This window comes from Dictyostelium discoideum (assembly GCF_000004695.1).
Source record: "Dictyostelium discoideum AX4 chromosome 2 chromosome, whole genome shotgun sequence".
NCBI classification, from domain to species: Eukaryota; Evosea; class Eumycetozoa; order Dictyosteliales; family Dictyosteliaceae; genus Dictyostelium; species Dictyostelium discoideum.
The window spans coordinates 899458-924283 of record NC_007088.5 but is presented as its reverse complement, the minus strand read 5'-3'; the positions used below and the strand labels follow the sequence as shown (position 1 = coordinate 924283).

At 23.2% G+C, this 24826-nt stretch overlaps 10 protein-coding genes across 10 annotated transcripts; 6 read left to right on the top strand and 4 right to left on the bottom strand.

The window, feature by feature from the left end:
• Positions 1-2: 2 nt before the first annotated feature.
• On the bottom strand, positions 3-3683 carry DDB_G0294587 (hypothetical protein; the record flags this gene model as incomplete). Its single annotated transcript, XM_001134614.1, has 2 exons — positions 3-2790; positions 2925-3683. Coding segments are annotated over 2 exons (3547 nt in total), but the record flags the coding sequence as incomplete, so codon positions are not given.
• Positions 3684-4496: 813 nt separating this feature from the next.
• Positions 4497-9531, top strand: DDB_G0271844 (Phox domain-containing protein; the record flags this gene model as incomplete). Its single annotated transcript, XM_640446.1, has 3 exons — positions 4497-7119; positions 7210-8562; positions 8696-9531. 3 exons carry the CDS (start codon positions 4497-4499, stop codon positions 9529-9531), a joined length of 4812 nt encoding a protein of 1603 aa, XP_645538.1.
• A 670-nt stretch (positions 9532-10201) lies between these two features.
• On the bottom strand, positions 10202-11654 carry scsC (succinate-CoA ligase; the record flags this gene model as incomplete). The annotated part of the gene is made up of 2 exons (XM_640445.1): positions 10202-10888; positions 11004-11654. The coding sequence occupies 2 exons, from the start codon at positions 11652-11654 to the stop codon at positions 10202-10204; spliced, it is 1338 nt and encodes a 445-aa protein (XP_645537.1).
• Positions 11655-12702: 1048 nt separating this feature from the next.
• Positions 12703-13353, top strand: DDB_G0271742 (hypothetical protein; the record flags this gene model as incomplete). The annotated part of the gene is made up of 1 exon (XM_640444.1): positions 12703-13353. The coding sequence occupies one exon, from the start codon at positions 12703-12705 to the stop codon at positions 13351-13353; it is 651 nt and encodes a 216-aa protein (XP_645536.1).
• Positions 13354-13694: 341 nt separating this feature from the next.
• Positions 13695-14691, top strand: DDB_G0271840 (hypothetical protein; the record flags this gene model as incomplete). Its single annotated transcript, XM_640443.1, has 2 exons — positions 13695-13697; positions 14221-14691. The coding sequence occupies 2 exons, from the start codon at positions 13695-13697 to the stop codon at positions 14689-14691; spliced, it is 474 nt and encodes a 157-aa protein (XP_645535.1).
• Positions 14692-15022: 331 nt separating this feature from the next.
• Positions 15023-19281, top strand: DDB_G0271838 (hypothetical protein; the record flags this gene model as incomplete). Its single annotated transcript, XM_640442.1, has 5 exons — positions 15023-15466; positions 15535-17784; positions 17889-18086; positions 18156-19067; positions 19273-19281. The coding sequence occupies 5 exons, from the start codon at positions 15023-15025 to the stop codon at positions 19279-19281; spliced, it is 3813 nt and encodes a 1270-aa protein (XP_645534.1).
• Positions 19282-19591: 310 nt separating this feature from the next.
• Positions 19592-20206, top strand: DDB_G0271836 (hypothetical protein; the record flags this gene model as incomplete). Its single annotated transcript, XM_640441.1, has 1 exon — positions 19592-20206. The coding sequence occupies one exon, from the start codon at positions 19592-19594 to the stop codon at positions 20204-20206; it is 615 nt and encodes a 204-aa protein (XP_645533.1).
• Positions 20207-20317: 111 nt separating this feature from the next.
• On the bottom strand, positions 20318-20475 carry DDB_G0271782 (hypothetical protein; the record flags this gene model as incomplete). The annotated part of the gene is made up of 2 exons (XM_640440.1): positions 20318-20349; positions 20388-20475. The coding sequence occupies 2 exons, from the start codon at positions 20473-20475 to the stop codon at positions 20318-20320; spliced, it is 120 nt and encodes a 39-aa protein (XP_645532.1).
• A 111-nt stretch (positions 20476-20586) lies between these two features.
• DDB_G0271834 (hypothetical protein) lies at positions 20587-23145 on the top strand (the record flags this gene model as incomplete). Its single annotated transcript, XM_640439.1, has 3 exons — positions 20587-20763; positions 20819-21063; positions 21123-23145. 3 exons carry the CDS (start codon positions 20587-20589, stop codon positions 23143-23145), a joined length of 2445 nt encoding a protein of 814 aa, XP_645531.1.
• A 107-nt stretch (positions 23146-23252) lies between these two features.
• DDB_G0271780 (zinc-containing alcohol dehydrogenase) lies at positions 23253-24500 on the bottom strand (the record flags this gene model as incomplete). Its single annotated transcript, XM_640438.1, has 4 exons — positions 23253-24000; positions 24075-24195; positions 24265-24327; positions 24407-24500. The coding sequence occupies 4 exons, from the start codon at positions 24498-24500 to the stop codon at positions 23253-23255; spliced, it is 1026 nt and encodes a 341-aa protein (XP_645530.1).
• Between the last annotated feature and the right edge of the window lie 326 nt (positions 24501-24826).

The following is a 24826-nucleotide window of genomic DNA, read 5'->3' as shown; positions in this document are numbered from 1 at the left end:
CTCACTATGAGTCATTTCCAAATTTTTATTTTCAAAACTATTATTATTATTATTATTATTAATATCATTATTATTATTATTATTATTAATATCATTATTATTATTATTATTATTATTATTATTATTATTATTATTATTATTATTATTATTATTATTATTATTATTATTATTATTATTATTATTATCATTATTAATGTGTTGTTCATTTACAATAGTGTTTAAATTATTATTAATATTACGACCTCTTCTTGTTCTATAAAACTCTTTGTCAATTTCATTATCCTCTTCCTCTGTTGACATTTCTGCATGGAAAGTATGAGAATAAGGTCTACCTTTTTTAATTTGTGTTGTTGGTGAATATATTCTTTCATTCTCTCTGGATGGTGTTTTCATTGGAGTTTTATAAATAATTTTTGGTTGATATTGGAGTGGTGTTTGTGGTGTTTGAGGGAGTTTATGGTGTTGTTGCTGCTGTGGTTGTCTTGATTTTAATGGTGTTTTGTATGAAGATGCTTGTGATGATGATGAAGTTGCTTGTTGACCATAGAATGGAGGAGGTTGGTTGTGGTTTATAGATTGATGGAGATAATTATTACTACCATTTATATTATCAATACTACTAATATTATTTATATCAAAGTTCACTGCATCTGGTTGTTGTTGTTGTTGTTGTTGTTGTTGTTGTTGTTGTTGTTGCTGCTGTGATATTGGTTGGTGGTATGATTGGTGTTGTTGTTGTGTTGGTTGAAATGACTCATAGTGAGGTAGTGATGAGTATGGTTGGTTGTGTTGATGTGGGTGTTGGTTGTGTTGATGTAAGTTTTGTTGTTGGAACATTAAATTTTGCTGTTGTTGAAGTTGTTGTTGTTGTTGTTGTTGTTGTTGTTGCTGTTGTTGTTGTTGTTGTTGTTGTTGTTGTTGTTGTTGTTGTTGTTGCTGTTGTCTTTGAATATGCAATTGTAAAATCCTTTCAATCTTGTCATTTTGTACCAATTCGTTAATAGAGTGGAATGATTTTTCCCACAATGAGGATGAATTAATATTGGCCAATTCTTTAAATATTAGGTTCATAAATGTTAAGTCTTGAATGTTGGTGCTATCTTCTAAAAACTTGTAAACTTGTAATAAGAGTTTTTTACTCTCCAATAATCGAATGGCTTGACTTTTTTGTTCTGGACTCTCTTGGTACTGTTGATTATTATTATTGTTGTTGTTGTTGTGGTTATTATTAATATTGTAGTTGTTATTGTTGTTGTGTAAAGGTGTAGCTGGTGATGGAGATTGAGGTGGAAAGAATGAACCATACTGTTGAAAGTTTTCAAAAATAGTTGGTGTTGGTGTATTTTGGGTTGGTGTTGGTTGTGGTTGATAGTATGGATCATATAGAGTCTCTGGTTGGTATACTAAAGATGATGGTTGAGGTGGTGGAGGAGTTTGGTGATAATTATGAGTGTTACTATCTTGATAACGGATATGTTGGTTGTGATGGTGGTGGTGGTGGTGTAAAGATGAAGGTGATTGTTGATATTGTTGGAATCTTATTCTTGATGGAGTTGCCTGTCCCATTAAAAGTGAAGATTCTATTGACTGTTCAATCTCTCTACTAACTGATAATCCTGAAGACTCATTATCACCATGGTGATGTTGTTGTTGTTGTTGTTGTTGATATTGTTTTTTATTTGGTGTAACCAAATTTGTAATATATCCAGAACTTAATGTTTTTTTTGCTGAATGATTTCCGTTATCTTTTTTAGGTGTAACTCTTTTTGGTGTTTGTTGAATTGATAGTGGTGATGGTGTTGATCTCTTATTTTCATTGATGTTGTTACCATCGTTTTTATTAGTTATTGTGGCAGTGGTAGTAGTGGTGGTGGTTGTTGTTGTAGTAGTTGGTGGTGGCGATATTGGATTTTGGGTTGGTGATGTTACATTTTGAGTTGGTGATACTGAATTTGGTGTTGTTGCTCTAATTGCTTGGGGTTGTTCAGGAAGTGGTTTTTGGTTATAGCTTGATGGTGGGTTAGGTAAATTTTGCTCCCATGTTGCAAAACTTTTATCTTCATCCTCATCATCAGTATTTTCATAGCCAACCAATGGATAAGGATTAGTTCCACCAGTGGTTTTTTGCATTGAATTTAAGGCCTTATCAATTTTCTTTAATAATACTGCTTTTCTAAAGGTTGATATTGGTGATTTAACACTACTACTATTATTATTGCTTGTAATACTACTATTATTTATACTACTTCCAATACTAATTTGAGTTTGTGGTAACCAATGTATACGATCTGAAATATCACCGTCATATCCTTCATCTCTTTCTTCCTCCTCTTCTTCTTCTTCCTCCTCCTCTTCTTCTTCCTCTTGGTCCTCTTCTTCTTCTTCTTCTTCTTCCTCATCTTCTTCATCTTCATCATGATAATAACGTGCATCATTATGATGATTATAACGGCTTTCGCTTGTTGATCCAAAGTTATCACTCTCACTGTAATTTGCTAATTGATTATGATTATTATAGTGGTGATGGTGATGGTGTTGTTGTTTTTGTTGTTGTTGTTGTTGTTGTTGATGATGTTGTTGATGTTGACGCTGTAAATGGTATATTTGATTTTGTTGTTGATATGGAATATCATGACCATAACGATGATAAGATTCTTCATCCACTATATCATATTCATCATATTCATTTAGTTCATGTAGACTACTACTATCTATTTCACTTGTTGCATAAACATGAGTTCTTGACATTGGTTGCTTCTCTGATATTATCGATGAAATAGTTTGTAATTGCTCATATTCACTTTAATAATAATAATAATAATAATAATAATAATAAAATATGAATTAATAAATACAATGAATTTTTTTTTTTTTTTTTTTTTTTTTTTTTTTTTTTTTTTTTTTTTTTTTTCTATGGCAGTTACTCCATACCTTCTAACACTATCTAATTGTTGTTCAATTTCATTCATTTTTACAAGATAAACCTCTGAACTATTTTGATAATCATCATAATTGTCATGATATTCTTGTTCATTATATTCTTCATCATAGTTTTCATTAATACCATCATTATCATTGCCTTCATAGTCATTGTGATTATGCTCATCCTCTTGAATATCCTCCTCTTCCTCCTCTTCATCATCTTCATAATCATCACCATCATCATTTGATGTTAAAATTCTTGGAATGGAGCTATCTGTGTTGGTGGTAGTAGTACCACCTCCACCACCACCACTATCACCTCTTCCTGCTATTTGAGGTGATTGTGATGGCGATTGTGATGGTGATTGTGATGGTGATTGTGATGGTGATTGTGATGGTGATTGTGATGGTGATTGTGATGGTGATTGTGATGGTGATTGTGAATTTTTAAATGCTACTGCTGCTGTTGTGGTGGTTGTTGTTGTAGTGGTTACTGTTTCTATAGGTTCTTCTTTATTTATTATTTTATTTATTATTTCATTATTATCAACATATTGTTGTGATTGTGCTTCCATTATTTTGTTGTTGGAATTATTATTATTATTATCATCACCATTACTATTACTATCATTATCTTTATTTTTATTATTATTATTATTATTATTTATATCTTGTTCATTATTTATAGATATATTTCCTTTACTATTTATATTATTGTTATTATTTTCATCTGTAGGCGATTCAATTATTGGTATGTTCATACTAGTTATTTTTATATATGTTATTTTTTTATACTTAGTATTTTTTTTTTTTTTTTAGCTTTGTGAATTTTTTTTTTTTTTTTTTTTGAAAATTTTTTTTTAATTTTTTTTTTATTTTTTTTTTTTTTATTTTAATTATAATAATTATAATTTTTTTTATTTATTTATTTAGATTACTAAATATATTTGAATAATTTTGTATCTTTTTAAAAAAAAAAAGATTTTTATTAGATTAAAAAAAAAAAAAAAAAAATTTGATAGTTTTTTTTTTTTTTTTTTTTTTTTTTTTTTTTTTTTTTTTTTTTTTTTTTGGTTTTTTTATTTTTTTTTTTATATACTTATTTTATTATTTTATTTTATTGCTATTAATAAAAAAGTAAGAAATAAGATTATGTATTTTTGGATTGTGCTAATTCGAAAAACTAGGTATTCGTTTATTAAAATTTTCTTTTTTTATTTTTGATTTTTTTTTTTTTTTATTTTTGATTTTTTAATTTTTTTTTTTTTTTAATTTTTTTTTTTTTTTTTTTTTTTTTTTCAATAGACCACTTAAAAAAATTAAAAAATAAAAAATAAAAAATAAAAAATAAAAAATAAAAAAAAAAAAATATAAAATATTACAAAAAAAAAAAAATATATAAAATAATAAATTTGGATATATAAATCTATATTCCCAAATATATTATTATGTTATAGTTATCACCTACTCATTTAATTTTAACTATAATATTATAAATAATAATAAAAATAATAATATTTAATAATTAATAATAATATTTAATAATAATAATAAATAATAATAAAAAAAAAAAAATGACAGTCAAAGATCGTAGTGGTAGCACATCAAGTAGTGGTGGTTTTATTGGCACTTCAAAAAGTAGAAGTAACACCATAGATAACAACAATAGCAATATTAATAACAATAATAATAATAATAATATTGCAGAAGTGTCAAAGTCAACAATAGCAATAAACAATAATGGAGCTCAACAACCACCACCACCACAACAACAACCATCATTAGTAGTAGATAATAATAATAATAATAATAATACAGATAATAAAAGAATTAAAATTATTAAAAGTGCATCAATTACATTAACAGAGACAATATCACCAAAGAAGAAACCATATACAGTGTATAGGATAGAAGTTGAATTACAAGATGAATCATCAATTTATACAGTGTATAGAAGATATTCAGAATTTTTAGAATTTGATTTAAAGTTACACTCTGCGTTTCCATTAGCAAAGATACCATTCCCACCAAAGAAAGCATTTGGTAAAATGAATAATGAATTCATAGTTCAAAGAAAAGATGATCTTCAAAAATTTGTAAATTCAATCTTTAACAATGCTGAACTTGGTACTCAATTATCAACTCATCCAATCGTTGTATCATTCTTTGAAGCAAATGAATTTGATATTGAACATTCTTTAAATACTCGTAGAATTAATAGTAATAATAATAATAATGGTAATGGCAATGGTAATAGTGGTGGTGGTAGCAATGGTGGAATTAATAGTAATTATAATAGTTATAATAGTAATATAATTGGTAGTAGTTATGGTAGTATATTAATGGTACCAAATAGTAGTAGTAATATAGGAGCATCGAATAAATCCAATAATAATGATATTTTAGTGACAAGATTTATAATGTCAACACTTTCTTTTTGGGCACATCTTTTAGATTTACCATCATTATTATCATTATCAGCCACATGTAATTATCTATTCAATACGATCTCAAGTTATTCGGACCTTTGGAAAATTTTATACTATGAACAATTCTCACTATTACATCATGATCAACCACATATAACAGATTGTCAATGTCAATATACACATACATTAAATCATAATTTATTTTCAAATGGTTCTTTCAATAGTTTAAAAGAATCTTTATCAAATTTAAATATTACTGATAGTAATAATAATAATAATAATAATACAACTAATAGTACAACTAATAATAATAATAATAGCAATAATAATAATAATAATACAATTAATAATGGTGGATTAGGTAGATCTTCAAGTTTAATATCATTACATGAAACAGAAGAAGAAATTAAAAAGGATAATAATAATAATAATATTATTACTAATGGTAATAACACAAATCAACCTAAAAAAATCAAATGCCATAAATTAACATCATCACAATCATCACTCTCGACATTATCTTCATTATATATATCATCAAATTTAAATTTAAATTCATTCAAAAAAAAAGAAAAAGAGATTGAAAAAGAGAATCAACCAAACGAGAAAAAAGAAAATAAAAATGAAAATGAAAAAGAATTTGAAAAACAACAAGAAAATGAAAAAGAATTTGAAAATGAAAAACAAAAGGAAAAGGATAAAGAAACTACAAATAATAATAATAATATTAATAATAATAATAATAATAATAATAATAATAATAATAATAATAATAATAATAATAATAATAATAATAATTTAACAAATATAAATAGTAATTTAAATAATAGTATAAAGAATATAAATCAAACATTTTATTTAAATTCAAAACCAATAGTAGAATTTAATAGGGTTTTATTCCTACATTTATTATCAACTCATTTTAAATTAAGAACTTGTATCGATAGTCATATTTCCGATAGATATTGTGATTGTTTTGCTCTCAAATTTCGTGGTTCTATCATTGGTATAACTGATACTCCAAAATCATTATTATCCTCTTTCGACACTGTACATTTAAATAGTAATCAAAACAACAACAACAACAACAACAACAACAACAACAACAACAACAACAACAACAACAACAACAACAACAACAACAACAACAACAACAACAACAACAACAATAATAATAATCAAAATAATAATAATAATAATCAAAATGATGATAATAATCAAAATAATATTATTGATAATAATTATGAAAAGAAAAATGAATTATCAGGATCAGAATCTGATGAAATCGAATCAACAGAAGAAAGTGATAATGAAGATGTTGAAGAGGATTTAAAAATCTCTCATACCATTTCAAATAATAAGATATTATGTATTCAAACATTTATAGATTGTAGAGAGAATATTACGACCAATGAAAGATTATTTAGTCTATCGCAAGCTCACTTTGTTATAATCACATTCTCATTGATTGATAAACAATCATTTGAAGATGTTTCAAATAAGTGGTGGGAAGATGTAAGAAATGTTTGTTCAGAAGCACCGATTATATTAGTTGGTTTACATAGAGATCAACGTGAGAATTATCAACCATCCGATCAAACTATCTCTTATCTTCAAGGTTTAGAATTATCTCAACAATTACCAAATTGTTTAGCTTACATTGAAAATCCTTCTGCTTCTGATGGTGTTGGTGGTAATAGAAATTCCCTATTATCTGAATTGTCTTCTCAATTAGTTCATTATTATAGAACTTCTGTTTTTAAATATGGTATTTATTAATATTTATTAATATTTATTATATTTATTTATTAATATTTATTATATTTTACTAATTATTATTTTTTTTTATTTAATATAGAAATTAAAAAGAATAAATATGAAATTAATATTAATTTCTTATCAAAGATTTATCCATTTTATTCAAATGATTATTTATTCGGAGCATTATCAAGTTGGAGTGGTGATATTGAAAAAACTATGGAAATGTTAACAGAGAAAGAGAATAAAGTAACATCACCTTCAACTACACCAACACTACCAATAAAGAATAAATCAAGAAGTATGCATATTAGAAATAGAATTCCAAGTGGTAAATCAAAATCAACATTATCATTTTCAACACCTGGTACAAATATACAAAAATCACCATCAAAAGGAAAATCACAAACAAATAATAATAATAATAATAATAATAATAATAATAATAATAATAATAATAATAATAATAATAATAATAATAATAATAACAATAACAATAATAGTAGTAGTACTTCACCTACTAATTCAAAATGGGTATCATCTAGTTCATCATCACTTGGTTCAAGATCAGAATTAAGACAAAGTTGGAATTTAGAATTAGCAAAAATGGATAAACCAGAAAGAGATAGGTTAATTGAAGGTTATTTTTCACTTTCACAAAATAATAATAATAATAATAATAATAATAATAATAACAACAATAATAATAATAATGGTTCATTAGTAGCACCAAAAAGAGGTTCCATAATTATTTTTAGTAGTAGTACAAATGCTACAGCTGCAAGTTCTAAAAGTAGCTCAACCATTGATAATAATGAAATAACAAATAATTTATCAAGTTCAAATGATAATAATAATACAAAGAGTTTAACATCATCAAATGATAATAATAATCAACAACAACAACAACAATCTGTATCACCACCATCACCAGCAACAATTAGACAACAAATTAGAATACCAGAAGCACAAGTTAATTCATTAGTTGAAAAGTTAAAGAAATCATCAGTTGATGATTTTATTAAAGGTTTTTTAAAAAAGAAATCACAAAGTCAGGATGCTTTAGCAGAGATGATCCTATCATTTATGAGGGAAATGAAAACAAAGATTCAAAGTAATCAAATCTATAGTTCAATACCATCAAATCTTTTAATGGATTCAAATATTGAAGAGGATATAACCGCTCCACCTTTGGCTGAAATTGAAAATTATCTATATCAAACCGTTTACAAAATCGTATTCTCAACGCCTGATACTTTGGAACGTGATACTCTCCTCTCTGAACGTATGAGTAAATTAGTATTTGTCGAACCAAAACATTTGGAAATTTCGCCCATTCATTGTGATAAAGATCTTTGGTTTACTGCTCAACAAGAGTTACAAGCTTTAAATGAACTTTATTCACCTTCTCAAAAATTAGAATGTGTTTTAAAATGTTGTAAAATTATTTTATGTAAGTTTTTAAAAAAAAAAAAGAAAAGAAATATTTAAATTTGTTTAGATTATTAATTTACTTTTTTATTATTATTATTATTATTATTATTATTATTATTATTATTATTATTATTATTTTTGTAATTAAATAGTTTTATTATCAAATTCTGATAGTCCAGGTGGTGCAGATGATTTCTTACCACATTTAATTTATGTTGTAATTCATGCAAATGTACCAAATCTGTGTAGTAATTTCGAATTTATATCAAAGTTTTGTAGTCAAGACCAATTGAAAATGGAGAGATACTACTATTTAACAACTTTTGGTATTGCCGTTACCTTTTTAGAGAATATCGATGCCAAACAATTGAAAATCGATCCAGACGAATATAATGCCTATATGAGTGGAAAAAAGAAACCAAAAGAATATGATCCATCAAAAGCTAAAATTATGCAAAAACTAGGTATCGATGAAAAGACTGCTTCCTTGATTGAATTTTCTCCAAAGAAACACGGAAGAAAACCATCCTCAAATAATGGAGCCAATAGTAGTTTGGGTAGTGTCGATGCAAATGGTAATAGTATTATAAGTGGAGATGTAGAGATTTTAAGTTCAAGTGTTGGTAGTGTCAATAGTAACTATAGCATTGGAAATAGTAGTAGTTTAGGTACCAATGGCGTAGATCATTTCGATGATGATATCTTGAAACAATCAACCAATGAACAATTATTACCAATTCAATCTTGGGATAGTCCCTCTACTGTTTTAGAGTCTTCCAAAGATCTTTCATTTGATCTTAAAGAAGGTAAAAAACTATTACTGCGTTTAAATAATAATAACAATAATAACAATAATAATAATAATAATAACAATAATAATAATAGTAATGGTGCTAATAATATAAATAATATAAATAATAATAATAATACGAATGATTCAAATAATGATAAACCCGAAGAAATTGAAAATCCTTTATTTCAACCATAAAAAAAAAAAGTATTTAATATAATAAAAAATACTTTTGTTTAATTTTTTTTTTTTTTTTATAAATTATTATAAAAACTATAAATTTACCTATTCAATTTTTTTGTTTATTTTTTATATTTTATTATAAATTAATTTATTTATGAAATTTAAATTTTAAATATTATTATTATTATTATTATTATTATTATTATTATTATTATTATTATTATTATTATTATTATTATTATTATTATTATTATTATTATTATTATTATTATTATTGTTGTTTAAATGCAAATATTATTAATTATTAAAATAAAAAAAGTAAGTTTCTTTTTTTTTTTTTTTAATTATTTAAACAATTGTTTAAATAATTAAAATTAGTTTAAAAAATTGTTTTTAATTATTAAAAAAATAGATAATTAAAAATAGTTTAAACAACCTTTGATCTAATTTTAATTTTTTTTTTTTTTTTTTTTTAAGTGTTTTATTCTTTTAATGATATCATTACAGTATTTGTTTTTTTTATTACTATTATTATTATTATTAATACGCAATTTTATTTGTTTTTTTATTTTTATTTTTTTTTTTTTATTTGTTTTTTTTTTTTTAATTATTATTATTATTCCAATGTTTTTTTTTTTTTTTTTTAATATATTTTATATAAATAAATTTTGATAAAAAGATTATCTTATAATGGTAATTTAAAAGAAATTTCGAGATCACTCTTTTCGGCAAGTGAAACGATTTCAGCGATTCTTACAGATTTTTGAGCAGCATCATCGAGATTATCAGCAGCAATGAGACGAAGACCAGAGTCTTCCATGATTTTCTTTGCAGCTTCAACGTTGGTACCTTGGAGACGAACTACTAATGGGGTGGCGATTGATAACTCCTTCAAAGCAGCGATGATACCTAAAGCAATGACATCACATTTCATGATACCACCGAAAATATTGACTAAAATTGATTTAACTTTTTTATCGCTACTGATGAGTTTGATTGCTTCAGTGACTTGTTTCTGAGTGGCACCACCACCAACATCTAAAAAGTTTGCTGGGCTACCGCCATAGAGTTTAATGATATCCATTGATGCCATTGCTAAACCTGCACCATTTACTAAACAACCAATATTGCCATCCAAACCAATGTAGTTCAAATCAAACTCTGCTGCTTTAACTTCACGTGGATCCTCTTGAGATTTATCTCTTAATTTGAAAATATCTGGATGACGGAATGCAGCATTATCATCGAAATTCAATTTGGCATCCATACATAATACATCACCAGATGCTGTCTCTGCTAATGGGTTAATCTCTACTAATGTACAATCATTCTTAATGAAAAAGTCATATAATTTTTTCATTTGATCTTGAGCCTATTAAAAATTTAAAAAAGAAAAAAAATAAAAATAAAAATAATTAGAATCAAATATCTATCTAAATATATTTATAAATTTAATATTAATATATATATATATATTGATTACTTACCATTGAAATATTTTTTTTTGAGAAACCTAATTTTTCAGCTAATCTTTTAGTTTGTTCTGGTTGAACACCAATCATGATATCGATTGGTTCTTTGAAGATTGCAGATGGATTATCACGAGCAACACCTTCAATATCGACACCACCCTCTGGTGAAGCAACCATAACTGGACCACCAGCTTTACGATCCATAAGAATTGCGAAATACATTTCCTTACGAAGGAAATGACGTTCAGTGACGTAAACTTGATGAACTACTTTACCATCTTCACCGGTTTGTTTGGTTACCAATGTATGACCTAACATTTTTGATGCAAATTTCTTTACGTCCTCTGCTGATGAACATAATTGAACACCACCTTTAAGTCCACTTGTGAAAATACCTTTACCTCTACCACCTGCTAAAACTTGTGCTTTGACTACTAAATCTTGTGTGTTCATAACTTCTGCGATCTTTTCAGCTTCTTCTGGTGTCTCTGCAACATTACCAACTGGACAATTGATACCATATGATTTCATCATTTTTTGTGCTTGATATTCGTGAACATTTAAAAATCTCTTTTGATAAACCAATGATGATGTTGATTTATTTAATACTAAACTTTTTAAATTCTTACTTGATTGAATTGTCTTTTTAACAATATTTGACAACATTTTTTTTTTCTATATACCTGTTTTATATGATCAAAAGTCAATCGACTGAGCCTTTTTAAAAAAAAAAAAAAAAAATGAAAAAAAAAAAAAATTAAAAAAAATTAAAATTTGAAAATTTTTGGTTTTGAAAAAAAAAAAAAAAAAAAAAAAAAAAAAAAATATTCGCCAGTGTAAATTTAAAAAATTAATTTGATTATATTAATTAACGGGTTGTCGAACATGAAATCCAATTAAAAATTATATATTATATTCTTTATTTTTATTATATTTCTTTATTTTATTATTTTAAAAAAAAGCTTTTATTTCTTTTTTTTCTTTTATTTTTATAATAATTTTTTTGTTTCGCTTTATTTAATTATTTATTTTTTTTTTTTTTTTAAAAAACATCTCGACCCTGAATAAAAAATCTTATTTAATTAATTTTTAATTAATTAATTTTTTTTTTTTTTTTTTATTTTTATTTTTATTTTTATTTTTTTACTTTTTTTTTTTTTTTTTATTATATAATTTCAATCAAAATGCCTAAAATAGTACTATAATTATTTTTATTTTTATTTTTTCATTTTTAATTTTAATTTTATTTTTAATTTTCATACTCAAATAATCAAAAAAAGAAAAAAAAAAAAAAAAATAAAAAATAAAAAAAAATAAAAATAAAAATTAAAAAAAAAAAAAAAATTTAAAAACCAAAAAAAAAAAAAAAAAAAAATTAAACCCAAATATATCTCACCAAGTTGTCATAACTATATTGTACTATAATAACAATAATCTCATTTTATTGCTATTACAAATAAACTATAAACCTATACTTAAAATTATATTATTAAAAAAAAAAAAAAAAAAAAAAAAAAAAATCCTATTATTAAGCGCGGCAATAATAATTATAGTTTTATAAAATCTAAAAATCTAAAAATACAATTTAAAACCAAAAAAAATATATATAAAAAAAAAAAATAAAAATAAAATAAATATAAAAAAAAAAAAATAAATAAATATTAATAATAATATAATAATAATAAAAATATAATAATATAAAAATAATATAATAATGTTTTGTTTTAGAAAACCAAGTGATAGTGATATTAAACAATATATAAATGATAGAAGAGAGGAACAATTTGCATATAGTAATTTATATGGTACACAAGATTATGCAACTAAAGAGGAATATGAAATGGACCCAAAGTATAGTAATTTCGATGTTGATCAAGTAAAGATTCAATTGGGTACAGGTGTTGAATGTTTTCAAAAAGCAGTTGCAGCACTCAAACAATGGAAACACTTTGATTTAGATTGGGTAGATTTTTACTTTAAAAATACACCTATTGCAGTGGGTGAAACCGTTGGAATCTTGTCAAAGCAAGTTGGTTTTTGGATTCTATCATTTGCTCGTATCAATTATCTTTACGATGGTGATCAAGAAGATGGTTCAATTAAATTTGGTTATTCATATGGTACACTAAAGGATCATGTTGAAAAAGGTGAAGAAAGATTCGTCATTGAATGGGTACGTGATCCTGATGGTGCCCCTGACAAAGGTGCTGTTTATTATGAAATGTTATCCTTTTCAGAACCAAGCTATTGGTTATCTCAATTGGGTTATCCTGTAACTCGTTACTTTCAAAATAAATTTGTTGTTGATTCATGTAATCAAATGTTAAAAGCAGTGGGTTCAAATCAAAATGTTAGACATGTATAATTAAGTATAAAAAAAATAATAATAAAATAAATAAATAAAAAAAAATAAAATAAAATAAATTATAAATTTATTAAAAATAAAAAAAGAAACTTTTATGATTTTTAAAATAAATCATATAGCACTGTCTTTTTTCTTTTTTTTTTTATTTTTTTTTTCTAAAAAAAAAAATATAAACTTATATTTTTATTTATTTATTTGCAAATGTTTAGAGGACCCTAATATATTATTATTAGTTCCACAAAAGGGAATTTTTTGGTGAGCCTGGTATTTTAAAATAAAAAAAAATTAAATAAAAATAAAATTATATGAAAAAAAAAAAAATAAAAAAATAAATAAATATTATGGTAATGAAAATGTGAAAATAAAGATCTTCGCAAACAGAAGAATTGAATCTTTAAAAGTTTTTTTTACTTTTTTTAGAATTTTTCTTTTTTTTTTAATATTTTTTTTATTTTTAATTTAATTTTTTATTTTTTATTTTTTATTTTTTATTTTTTTTTTTATTTTTTAATTTTTCCATAGTGTTAACACGATTTAAATACTTTCATTAATTATTTTTTATTATATTAAAACAATAAACAAATAAGAAATCATCACATACATTTCAAAAAAAAAAAAAAAAAAAAAAATAACCTTTTTTCCTAATGGTAATACCAAAAAAAAAAAAAATAAAAAAAAAAAAAAAAAAAAAAAAAAAAAAAAAAAAAAATATACCAATAGATAACCTTAACTAACCAAAATTTTTATTTTTTTCATTTTTATTTATTTTCTTTGAAATTAAAAATTATAAAATTAATAATTCCTTTTGTATTAACAAAATATCATTTTTTTATTTTTTTATTTTTTTTATTTTCTATCCTTATTTAGAATCGTTTAATTAAAGAAAATAATATGGTTAATAAAACCATAAAAAGTTATCTTTGCTTTTCAAATAATAATGTAGCCAATAAATCAATACAAAGAACTTATACAACATATAACTTTAGGACCTATCCATTTTATCATGAAACCAAAGCTTCTAATGATTTATTAAATCAAAAGAAAATGAAATATCAAGTTGCATCTTCTCTTAGTAATAATGGTGATGGTTATAAAGGTAAATCCGATTACTACAGATATAGAATGTATCACAATAAGAATGAATGGAAGCATCATGATAGTTTTGATAATAAACCAATCTTTCCACATATTACTAAACACAATAACCAAATGAAAACTGTTGGTGAACTAAAAGAAGATTATAGAAGATTGGTTGAAGAAAGTAAGAGAACTGCTCCAAAATTTGAACATATTAAAGGCCAAGAGAAAATGAAAGATTTCTCTTTAGGTGTTGATTAGATTTAAAAAAAAAAATAAAAATAAAAATAAATAAAAAAAAAAAAAAAAAAATAATAAATAAAAAAAAAAAATTAAACAAAAACAAAAATAAAAAAAAAAAAGTAAAAGTAAAAATAAGAATTGGAAATTTGTTTACCAATACTCACTACTTTTTTTTAATTTTCTTTGTCAGTAATCGAGTTGTCCAATTTCAATTTTTTTTTTTTTTTTCCTCAGTAATCGAGTTATTCGATTTCAATTTTTTTTTTTTTTTGTCAAAAAAAAAAAAAGATATTTAAGTTAAAAAAAAAAAAAAACTATCAAAAAAAAATAAAAATAAAAAAAAAAAAAAATGAAAAATATTGAAATTTCTTATCTTCTTTCCCAACAAAAATTATCATCACACTGTTTTTCAAATTATGTTCATTCAAAATATATAAAAACCAATGAAATTCTAAATAATAATATTTTACTCCCAATAAAAGGAACCAAAGATTCTTTCTTTATAACCTTGGGATGGAATGATAAAAATAGTGGTGATAATTTATCAGATTTTATTACAAAATTCCAAGAAAATGATAATACCTCCATTGATAACAATAATAATAATTATAATAATAATAATAATAATAAAAATCAATGTATAATATTAAGAGGTGATAATACCAATTCAAACTTAAATTTGAAATTGGATATTTTAAATAATTTAAATCAAAAATCAAATTCAGATTTATTTTCAAAATTAGTTATTTCAAATAAAATTATTGAAAAATGTTTTCAAAAACAAGAATTAACTGTAAGTTTTATTATTTTTTCCAAATATTTATTCATGTATTTATATTAGTTTTTTTTTTTTTTTTTTAGAATATTATTAGCACTTTTTATTTTGAAAATGAATTTAATAATATTAAATTTATAAATATTGAAATTATTTTAATTGATAGATCAAGTGATAGTGGTGAAATTAAATTAAATGAATTCGAATCAGATATGATATCAATTATAAGTAAAAATGATCAAGATTTAATAAATTCAAAGAATCAATTAATTCAATTATTTTCAGAATTGGAATTAGGTAGTGATTTAAATTCTACAACAAATAATGATTCAAAATTTAAAGAGATAGTTCAAGTTTGGAATGATTGTGTAACAATGGAATCATTAAAAAATTATATCTACTATAAAGAGATTGGTCCAACTGAAAAGATTTTAAATACAAAATTATCAACAAATAAAAAGAATTATTTAATAAAATTATTAAGAGAACAAATAATTGAAATCTTATTAAAATCAATTAATAATCAATTCAATAATATTAATAAAGATTTAAAAATTGATTCTTTTGAATTAAATAGTTTTTCAAAATTATCAATTATTGAATTACCACATTATATTATTGAAAATTCAACATCTTCAACAACAGCATCATCACCACCAGCATCATCACCACCAGCATCACCATCATCATCATCATCATCATCATCATCATCATCATCATCAAAATTATTAAATAATAATTCATTATTATTAAATTATTTTAATGATTATATTCAAGAGATGTTTCATAAAGATATGAATGAATCATTTAATCATTATAAAATATATCCAAGTAATTCATTTGTATATCAATTACAAAGTGTATTGAATCATTTAGAATCAAAGATAGTTAAAGAAGATGTAAAGAAAGGTTTGGTTTATTCAAATTCATTGGTTAGATCAATTGATGGACTATTTACATTTGGTCATGATACTGGTATTGTAGAATCAACTTATCATGAATCAATTTATAAAGAGTATTCAATGTTTGAACCTTCAAAAGTATTCTCACAATCACTTGCATCACAATTTCAACGTTATCAAACTGATTTTCAATTATTTAATCAAAAGAAATCAACAATTCTATTAAATAGTTTAAAAAGATATTATATATTTAATATTAATTGTAATGGTGGTAATGGTAGTAGAAATAGTGTGAATTCATTTGATGAAAAATTGAAATTATATGGATTAAAATCAATTTTAGAAGTACCAATCACTTCATTCGTAAATAGATTAGAATTTTCAACTTTTAATAATACATTTCAAGATTTATTAAAAGAGAAAACTGATAATTTCCTAAAGGATACAGAGAATATTTTAAAATTATCAAATATTGAACCTGATCAATATTCAATTGGTCAATATAAATTATTTATTAGTGAAATTGCATTAATAGAATTGAAAAGATTAAAATCATTAATTTTAAAAAATGATCAACCCGCTGATCATAAATATTCAACACCAATTAAAACAAAGATTACCGATACTAGTAACTATCCAAAGAGTTCAACCAAGTCCCACACAAAAGATTCTCGTTTTTCTAATCATGATGAAATTACTTCACCAACTAAATTATTATTAAATTTAGAAGAAAATAATAATAATAATAATAAAAATAATAATAATAATAATAATAATAATAATAATAATAATAATAATAATAATAATAATAATAATAATAATAATAATAATAATAATAATAATAATAATAATAATAATAATAATAATAATAATAATAATAATAATAGTTTTGATGATAGTAGTAATAATAATAATAGCAACATGGATAATAGTAATTATTTAAATGGTCAAATTCAAACAGATGAAAATGGTCCATTTCAAATCCAATTCCAATTACAACATGCTGAATTAGTAAAACAACAAAAACCAGATTTACAACAAGTTTCAATGGTTGAACAAACTCAAGACAAAGACCTCAGTGGTGGTGATACTATTATTGGTGATGATATTGATCAATCATTATCAACAATTGGACAACAACAAAACAGTAATGGTGAGAATAATTATGAACAAAATCAAAGAAAAAGTAGTTTGATCAATAATAATGAAATTATAATTGGAGAGTATAACCATATTTTAATATTATTTCAAAATACTAAAATTATTCAAATTAGTGAAAAGAGTCCACAAATTGAAGTTAATAGACATTTAATATATCTTGAACAATATTTAAAGTTTCAACTTTGTGTATCTGCAAATACTGGATTTTATGAAATTTTTGAAACAGTTAGAATTTTCATTGAATCTTTATATTTTCTTTTAAAGAAATCAAATGTATGTGTATAATTATAAATAATATAATATAGTTTTATTCATTTCAATATTAATACTTTTCTTTTTTTTTTTTTTTTTTTTCTTTTTTTTTTAAAATTTAATAGGACCAAGATTTATTTAAAAATTTATTTAAAACTCATATTAATGAATATATTCTAACATTTTTAAACATGAGTATAAATTTAGTGATTGACCAAGACGATAAGAATAATACTAAATATGTAACTGACAGTAAAATGATTAATGTTATTTCAAAGTATTTAACAGCAGTACCACATAATGATGTTAATTTCGAAATTTATGTAAGTTTTTTTAATTTTATTTTTAATTAATTATTAATTAATTATAAATTATTAATTATTATTATTTAGTACTCTGAATTAAATGGTATAATGGTACATTTAAATTATTTAAAAATGATTATATTTGGTCATTTCCCAAATGATTTATATTATGCAACTGAAAATATATTGATTTCATTAAGTTTAATTACATCTAATCAAAATGTTGTTAATGCAATGGCTTTGAAAATTGGTTGGTTAATTAAAGAAGGCGTTCATTTAGTGGCATTGCTATCTAAATTAATGACAATATTAATTGATGAAAATCTTCAAGTTTTAATCATTAGAATAGCAAAAAATATTGTATTTAATGAAGAATTTAGTAAAGAATTTTTCAAGACTGGTTTAATAGGTTCAATTGTAAAAAGAGTATCTAAAGGTTATATTGAAGTCATTAGAGAATTTAAAGAACTTTATATTGAAATTATTAAAGCTTATACTAAACAACAACAAGAAAAACAAGAACAACAAGAACAACAAAATCAAGAAAAAGAAAAAGAAAAAGAAATTGATACAACAACAACAGCAACAACAACAACGGCAACAGAAATAAATAACACTGCCACAGAAACAGTTATATCTCCAAAGAATAGCTTGGCTTCACCAATACAAGATAAAGGTGAATTCTTTAGAATGTGTATTCATCAATTTCAAATTATTAGTGTTTCATTATTAAAGTATCTTTTATCAGTAGAGTCAAACTCTGAAGAATTTAAAATCATTGTAGATTGTTTAAATTCTTTATTAAATAATGCACAAATAATGAAATTCTTTGAAGAAGTATTAAAAGATCAAGCTCATTCAATCTTTTTAAATTGTTTAATTTTGAAAAAGAAAAATACCAATAAAACATTGGAATCAATTCAAATATTAAATCCAACAAACGATTTTAATGATTATTGGGATTGGAGAAATAATCTTACAACTGATCAATCTAAATTGGTATGTTTTAGAATTTTAATAATAAAAAAAAAAAAAAAAATTAATTTACTAATCTTTTATTATTATTATTATTAATATTATTATAACTATTAATCAGTTAAACGAAAGATGTGATAAATTACTTAAAAAATACTATGTAGATTGGGAGAGATTAAAACCATTTAAAAAAAACAACTAAATAAAAACAAAAGATTTATTTAAATAGACAAAATAAATAATAAATAAATAAATAAATACAAAAAAAAAATAAAAAAATAAAATAAACTAATGAATAAAAAAGAAAAATAAAAAAATAATTTCATATTAAAATTTTATTGTAATGATTTCATTTATAGATAGCGTTAAACCTAAATAGAAATAAAAAAGGAATAACTAATGAATGGAAAAAAAAAAATATTAAATTATTTTTTGTGAGAAAATATCTTGAAAAAATAATACCAAAGTTTTTTATTTTTTTTATTTTTTTTATTTTTTTTATTTTTTATTTTTTTTTTTTAAATATTTTTCTCTTTCATAAATTAATGATGAATCTTAAATCAGTTACAGTAGTAGAACATGATCCAAGATGGAAAGAATTATTTTTAGAAGAGGAAAAACAAATTAAGGAAGTTATTTTTAAAGATTATAAATGTAAAAAATTTAATGAATATGATGATACACCATCATCATCAGCAGCACAACCACCACTATTGACAGTGAATGTATTTCATTGTGGTTCAACATCAGTGCCAGGATTAAAAGCAAAACCAGTCATTGATATTTTATTAGTTGTTAATGGTGACATTAGTGAACTAGATGAAATGAATGAAAGATTCGAATCATCTAATTACCAAATCAGAGGTGAAAATGGTATTGCAGGTAGAAGATTCTTTACAAAACGTATACCAAATCATATTTGGGTTAATATGCATGCATTTCAATTTGATAACATTACAGATATTGAAAGACATTTAACCTTTAGAGATTATCTCATTGCTCATCCAATCATACTTGACCAATATGCAAACTTAAAGAGTGAATTGGCTTCAAAGTTTCCAAACTCAATCGATGATTATTGGGAAGGAAAAAATCTTTGGATAAAGTGCCATGAAAAAAAATCTTTAATCTGGCACTGGGCAAATAGATTTAATAATAAATAATAAAATAATTTAATTTTATTTTTATTTTATTTTATTTTTTCCAAGAAAAGGATGAATTTCATTTTAATTTTTTTTTTTTTTTTAATCTGAATATTATTTTGAAAATTTAATTTAATGGCCACGTGGATTTTCTGCCTCGAAAGCTTGAAGAAAAAAAAAAAAAAAAAAAAAAAAAATTTACAATGACCAAAAAAAAAAAAAAAAAAAAAAATTTTTAAAGATTGAAAAAAAAAAAAAAAAAATATAAAAACAAAAAAAAAATAAGTCATTGTCTTAAAAAAAAAAAAAAAATAAAAGATATAGGCAAAGAATTAAATCTAATCTAATCCCACCAAAAAAAAAAAAAAAAAAAAATTTATTAGTTTATTTTAATGAAAGTAATGAATAATGGTCATCCTTTTATTGTTTTATTTTTGATAATAATAAATAATAGAAACTATTTTGTTTCATCTCAAAATAGCAGTACTGAATTAAGTTCATGTATATTTTATACTGATTCAAATACAAATAGAATTGATTTATCACCATTAAAATCAAAAGCTTTTAATTCTGGAAGTGTAAGTAAAAAAAAAAAAAAAATGAAATAATAATAATAATCAAATTTCAAACAAGTACCCTAATCATAATAATAATAATCCAAATAATAATAATAATAATAATAATAATAATAATAATAATAATAATAATAATAATAATAATAATAATAATAATAATAATAATAATAATAATAATAATAATAATAATAATAATAATAATAATAATAATAATAATAATAATAATAATAATAATAATAATAATAATAATAATAATGATAATAATAAAATAGGGTTTATTTTAGTATTTGTAGTGAAAATAGTGTTTGTTATATGTTTAATATGGGACATTCATCACAGGGATGCGTTTATAATGATAATAGTGATTACTTTTCAATAGGTAATTTAAATGAAGCAAGCTTTGAAACTGATTACATATTCAATGGTAAACAATATGAATTGGTAATCTTTTACAATTCATCATATGATCATTGTACAAGTCAATATCTATTCTCATGTTCAAATGATTATCAACATAAATATTCAATTGATCAACCAGATAGCAATGTTTGTAATATTCAATTTTATTTCGAGTCAATTTATGCTTGTAAAAAAAAGAATAATTTAATTGCAACTATAACATCAGTTAGTTCAATATTACCTTCTATATCAAGATCTACTAATAGTAGTAACAACAACACAATAACAATAAAAGGAGAAAATTTTGTTAGTCTAGGTAATATTCAAATTCAAATTACACCAAGTATTTCAATTAATTGTACAGATATTTTAGAGATTGAAAGTGGTATTGAATATACATGTAATTTAGATATTGATGAAATGGTAATTAATAGTTTAGTTGATGGTCAATTTTATACCCTGACATTAGAAAATAATGGATTCATTGTATATTATTCAAATTATTCATTCTTACCATCTTGGTTAGTTTGTCCGAATGATTGTAGTGGTTTTGGTTATTGTAATCATTTATTTAATTGTGTATGTGATTATGGTCATACATCATATGACTGCTCAATAAATGTAAATGGTTTCACTACAAATTCAATACCGAAACAGTTATCGCTAAATTCATTTGAAATGATGTCAACAACAACTACAACTACCACAGATACAACTACGACAACCACAACAACATCTTCAAATTATTTACATGGATTTTCAATTGAATTTTCATATATTAGAGAAGTTAATCCATTTGGTATAGTTCAAAGAGTATTACCTATTAATACTTTATCAATTAATGATTATATTAATAATAGTACAGGATTTTACTTTTCAGGTAGTTCTTCATTACCAAATTTTATAAACGGTGATTTAAATACTCAAGGTTTATTTTATATAAATAATGATAATCAATATAGTATTGTAAATAATAGTTTTTTTAATTTCCCTATTATATCTACTTCCTCATCTTCTTCTTCTTCATCTTCTTCTTCTTCATCTTCTTCTTCTTCACCTTTATATACCCAATTACCAATTTCAAATAATTCAGTTATAATTTTAATAAATGTAAATAATATTCAATATCAATCACCAGAAAATACCTTTGATTTCATATTCTCGATAAATTCAGTAATTAAAAATGATAGCATAATATCAAAAGAATCTTTTAATGAAGCATTGGTTTTTAGTGACATTGATGAAACTTCACTACTAGTTTTAAATCCATCTTTTAGATTTTTAGATACATCTATTAATGATATTACGAGTGGTATTGTATATTCTAAAGTTTTATCACAATCTGACGCTAGTTCACTACCAATTTATATTCCAAGTTCAACATATTTTACTATCTCAATAAACGCAAAAAATGGATCCTTTGAGTTTGCATCTGCCTTTAATTTATTTAACAATCCATCCCCCACCCCTACTCCCACTCAAACATTAAATCCAACTCAAACTCCATCTTCAACTCCAACTTCATCTCCAACATCATTACCAACATCAACTCCAACTCAAACCCCAACATCATCACCAACTCCGACTTCATCTCCAACTCAAACCCCAACATCATCACCAACTCCAACTTCATCTCCAACTTCATCACCAACATCATCACCAACTCCGACTCCAACTCAAACTCAAACTCAAACACTAAATCCGAACCCAACAACATCACCATCAATTATGCCCACCCCAACATATACTTCGAGTGAAATTTCATCACATGAAATACCAAAGAAAGAAATCGTAATTCTTTCAACATCTGCCTTTGGAATAATATGCATAGTTTTACTTTTAGTATTTTTAATTTTTAAAAGAAAGAGAAGTAAACCAAATAACTTCATAAAAGATTATGGAGAAGCTGGGCCATTATTAGATGAGGGATCAAATGGTATTGTTGATGACAATGCTGTTGAGGAAGGAGGATTAATTATTAATTAAATAAAAGAAAAACAAATGTATCAAGTCTTTTAATAAAAAAAAAAAACAATAAAAGTATTTAATTTTTAATTATTTTTTATTCATTTTCCAAATGGGAAATTTTTTTTTTATAAAATTTTAATCACACTTCTAAAATTAGCTTCATTTATCTTATCTAAAACTTCATTAACAGCTTGTAATGGAAAAGTTTGGATAATAGGTTTTATATGATTTTTGTGTGCAAAATCTAAAGTATCTTGGATATCATTTGAATTACCAACATACCAGCTAACAATTGATTTATTACCCAAAATCATAGTTAGAGAATCAGCAAAAAATGGTTCTGGAATGATACAAAGAAGCAATAACTTTCCATTTACACCCAAAGCTTCCAAAGAAGGTTGAACCAAATGAGGAAATGGTGCTGTTAATAGTATACATTCAACTGAGCCAATTTGTTTCATTTGTTCAACCCATCCTTCCTTTGCAATGTCTACAAAATGTGAAGCTCCTAATTCTCTAGATGTTTTCTCTTTTGAATTTCCCCTTGACATGGCAATAACTTCATAACCCATTTTCTTACAAAATTGAATTGCCAAATGACCAAGACCACCAATACCTAAAACACCAACTAATGAACCTTTTTTAAAATTTTGGTTTTTTAATGAACAGTACACTGTTACACCAGCACATAATAATGGTGCAGTTTCTTCAGCATTCATTCCTTCTGGTATGAATGCCAATGCATCTGATGGTACTACAATATATTCAGCATATCCACCATCAATACTAATACCAGTAATTAATGAATTTTTACAAAATAAACGATTATTATTTAAACATTCTCTACAACTACCACAATGATTACCACCATTCCTAATATTATTATTATTAGTATTGTTTATATAAATAATTTTTTAAAATGAGATTTTCAAAATAAAGAATCATACCAACCAACTCCAACCAAATGACCAATTTTAAATTTAATTGGATCAACACCATCACCTAATTTTTCAATTTCACCTAATACTTCATGACCTGAAACTCTTGGATATTCATTTTTCAAAATACCTATATTATATTTTTATTAGGATTTTTCAAAAATTATATTTATTAAATTATAAAATAAGAAATAATTACCATATTTACATGAGTTGTCACTGTGACACACACCACAATAATGAACTTTAATTCTTACCCAACCTTTTCATAATAATTTAATTAGTATCATTTTTAGATATGAATCTTTAAAATAGTATAGTATATAAATATTTATATTTACCTTGTTTTGGTTTTGGTATTGACATTTTAACTATTTCTAAATTCCCACCTACTTTTTTAAAAACTCCAGCGCTCATTGTTTTTCTATCTTCCATTTTTTAATATCAATTGTTTATATTTTTTAAAATAATTTAAAATAAAAAATATTTTAAATAGAAAAAAAAGAGGAATAAATATGTAAAGCTGCATTAATCATTTTTAAAAGAAATCAATTTAAATTAAAAAAAAAAAAGACTTTTTTAATTTTTTGAATATCTTTTCATATTTTCAAAAATTTGAAATTCAATAATCAAAAACTTTAAAATAATTTTCAACAACCCAATTAAATTACAATTTCAAACCACGCACGTCTTTCTTTACAATTCAAAAAAAATTTAAAACTCTTAAAAAACAAAAAAAAGTTATAAAAACTCCTGAGTTT